The sequence below is a fragment of the Mizuhopecten yessoensis genome, unplaced genomic scaffold, assembly GCF_002113885.1.
Source record: "Mizuhopecten yessoensis strain PY_sf001 unplaced genomic scaffold, ASM211388v2 scaffold1359, whole genome shotgun sequence".
Lineage (NCBI taxonomy): Eukaryota > Metazoa > Mollusca > Bivalvia > Pectinida > Pectinidae > Mizuhopecten > Mizuhopecten yessoensis.
This window is the reverse complement of record NW_018404007.1, coordinates 365,482-368,613: the sequence shown is the minus strand read 5'-3', so window position 1 is coordinate 368,613 and position 3,132 is coordinate 365,482. Positions and strand designations below refer to the sequence as shown.

Genomic DNA, 3,132 nt, shown 5'->3' with positions numbered 1-3,132 from the left:
TTGTTATTGCCTGTTATAAACACCTAACATTGTCTTTAGTGTCTGTCTTGTTATTGCTTGTTATAAACACCTAACATTGTCTTCAGTGTCTATCTCGTTGAAAGCATTCATGTGTTCTTGGCTGTCTGCTGTTATCTTGTGTGTCCAGATGGTACAAGCATGTATTACACAGGTGCCTGTAGTTAGAAGTTGTGTGCGAGTGGTGTTGGTATCTTGTTGGAGGAGGGAGGGAGGGGAGGCTTACCAAATTGTCCAAACATACAGTACACAACTGCCTGTAGTAAGATGTTGTTTGCGTGTGGTTGGAGTACCTCTTTTTTTGGGGTGGGGGTTGGGGGTCAGCTGCCTTTAGTACTTACGAGGAATGCCTTGTTGTTTTCCGAGGGCTGTGAGGGCTTCTGTTCCAGCAAGGAAATCACCTGGTGCTCCACTACATCCTACAACACATAAATAGGTGACGCACTCTCTCTCAAAATATCTTAACTGTCTGTCAGCCACAATACTGGGTAGCTCCCCTGTTATATCAATCTTAGGCACCAAATAATGGGGTTATCTCAGTCTTGTTAGAATTTTACTGATCATGATCATGACAGCATCCTCAGTAGAAATGATAGATGTTGAGTCAGGATAGAAATAGGAGAAATACTTCAAATGATCTTTATCTTATCATTAATAAGTGGACTTAATTTACCTACAGTACTACACTTATCTTGAAATAATTAAGTTTTTTTTATAAATCCAACTTACTAGGTATTTCTCATTGGGGAATTGGACATGACGACACCATGTCTTGGCAGTTTCATCATCACCCGCTCTTAACAGCACTACCAGAATTTCTTCAGGGGAGATAACCTCTGGTCTCAGAAGGTTACGCCAGTCAGTGAACTTATCTAGAGATGTATGGTAACCCTTCTTGTCCTCCATATCCACATAGCCTGTGGTCTTCATGGCTAGTCTGAACTGTAGGTTCTTAGCACACGCTGTGATCTAAACCACACAAGCACAGCATATAAGACAAGAGCACATAATGTACATACTGACTAAAATTACGTTAACTACAAAATAGCATTGATTACAATTTTTTTTTTATTTATTCATTCTTTTTATTATGGTTCAAATTTGATTTCTTTATGTACTATTTCTGACATCACTTTGATAACATATTTAGACAATGTTTAAGCAGTAAATATCCATGCACAATGTTATCCTATCTAGACCAGAACATAAATACAATCAATGCTCACTCTGTTAAACATGCTGAGTTCCCTTAGTTTCTGATGTACCACCATAATCATGTGCTCTACCATCACAAAGTGGCGACACATTTGGAACAATTCCATGTTTTGGTCCATTGGCAGCTTCTTGTATACGTACAGCAGCAGACGTGTCATAGTTACAGGACACAGAAATCTGCGAAGGTAGTTCATTGCTGTGTCTGCCGCCTGTTTGGTAACAAAGGTCACAGAGGTCACATCAGGTGTCAAGGTGACCTTTGTCTTGTTAAACACCCTCTGGACAAGACAAGTGAGTGAGAAGTCATACAGAGAACAGAAGGAGCCGGTCTCCCGCACAAGTGTGGGTGGTAGACTGTCAAGGACAAGCAGAATTTCTGACCACTTCCTGTCCAACAGAAGATCATTGAGTATAGAGACGACCACCGTCTGGAACTGCCAGTTTCCAGGCAGATTTAACATGCAAGCCTTCACCTTCTCAGAAAAATTGCTTGTTATCAACTTAAGTAGCGAGTCTCTTCCTTTCAGTATCTCGGGGTCTTCAGCACCAGCAATAGGTATGACATAGTTCAACAGGTGGCGCTTCAGTGTAGGGTACTCGTCAGTTAGTTTCTGGTACCGGTAGCTCCTGATATCCATCAGACTCATTTCTGACTGTGTTCTTCCTCTCAGAGTCTCACTCTTGGTGAAATAATCCATCTCCATATGATCCTCAATGTCGTCAAGGTCATCCGAACAAACCAGACTGACCAAGGTTGCTACCAGGGGGCACTCTGTCTTAATGTAGTCCAACGTTACAGGGGTGAGCTGATAGGAAGGTATTACTGGTGACTTAGGATTAGACAGACTACGACTTCTATCTACAGAAAGTGACAAGTTCTTTGGCAGAGAGGTGATGCGTCTGTGACCTTTGAACTTTTGCGCCCGGTCTTGTAAAACAGTGAAATCAAATGTAACCATGAAATCTGCCTTGTAAGATGTGACTCCTGTTTGGAATGGCAGCTCCTTTCTACCAGTCATGTCTGTCAATCAAAAATTTAATATATTAGTATTTCATTTTAATAACTTATACAATAAAACATCTTTTTATTCAAAAGAAACTACTTTTTATATGCAATACCTGTTGTAGAGTTAGATGGTCATGAAATAACAATTGGAACATAAATAATAGAGTAAATGTGTTAGCTGCAAGATTTCACAATAGCTGTGGTAACAGAAAAAATGTCAGAATACAAACTGAGTAATAAAAATTATGTACGGCTACACATGTTGGGATAGTGACTCTTTTTCTTTCTTTTCTCTTATCACTGACCTATATTCTCTGAGTAACCATGGATACTGTCCAGACTGATGAGGTCCTGCAATGCCTCCTGGGTAGCACCAGTCATATGACCTGCAATGATGTTGATGATGCCTTCATTTCGTGCATTAAGTTCCTGTTCCTGTTCACTGCTGAAGTCACGTTTGTACCACATCATCAGCTCTGGAATTGTTACCTGACCAACGAAACATCTTTATTATATACATTTATAGATAAACAGAATATAACAACTGCCTTTTGAGTTGTCCTAATCAATAGTTTGAATAACAATCATATTTAAACACAAAAGACGATCCCAAGCAACCAGGCTACTATAAATACCGTTGCCGTAGTGATACATACTGTTTTGCGCTCCTTGTCTACAAGCACAGTGTGGTCGAGATATTTGTGCATGGCCGTCTCCAGTTGGTTCTTCAGTAACTCAGGGATCAACACCTACACACAACAAACACATAGCACATTTATAGTGGTATCATTCTGGACCAACAAATTATATTCTTCCTCTGTAAATAAAACTCCCTGTCAATACAATTTAACCTGTTTAAGTAGACTTACAGTAAGAGGGAAAGAAAACTGAGA

The 3,132-nt window shown here is 39.9% G+C and overlaps 1 protein-coding gene across 1 annotated transcript in view; it reads right to left on the bottom strand.

Moving 5' to 3' along the window:
* LOC110460149 (zinc finger FYVE domain-containing protein 26-like) overlaps positions 1–3,132 on the bottom strand; it is a 64,544-nt gene that overhangs the window by 20,447 nt on the left and 40,965 nt on the right. Inside the window, exons 19-23 of the mRNA XM_021512891.1 lie at positions 2,896–2,988; positions 2,545–2,728; positions 1,245–2,254; positions 748–987; positions 360–437 (exon numbers count right to left, since the gene is read on the bottom strand). Coding sequence (XP_021368566.1) covers positions 360–437; positions 748–987; positions 1,245–2,254; positions 2,545–2,728; positions 2,896–2,988 — 1,605 coding nt within the window. The remainder of the gene's footprint in view (positions 1–359; positions 438–747; positions 988–1,244; positions 2,255–2,544; positions 2,729–2,895; positions 2,989–3,132) is intronic.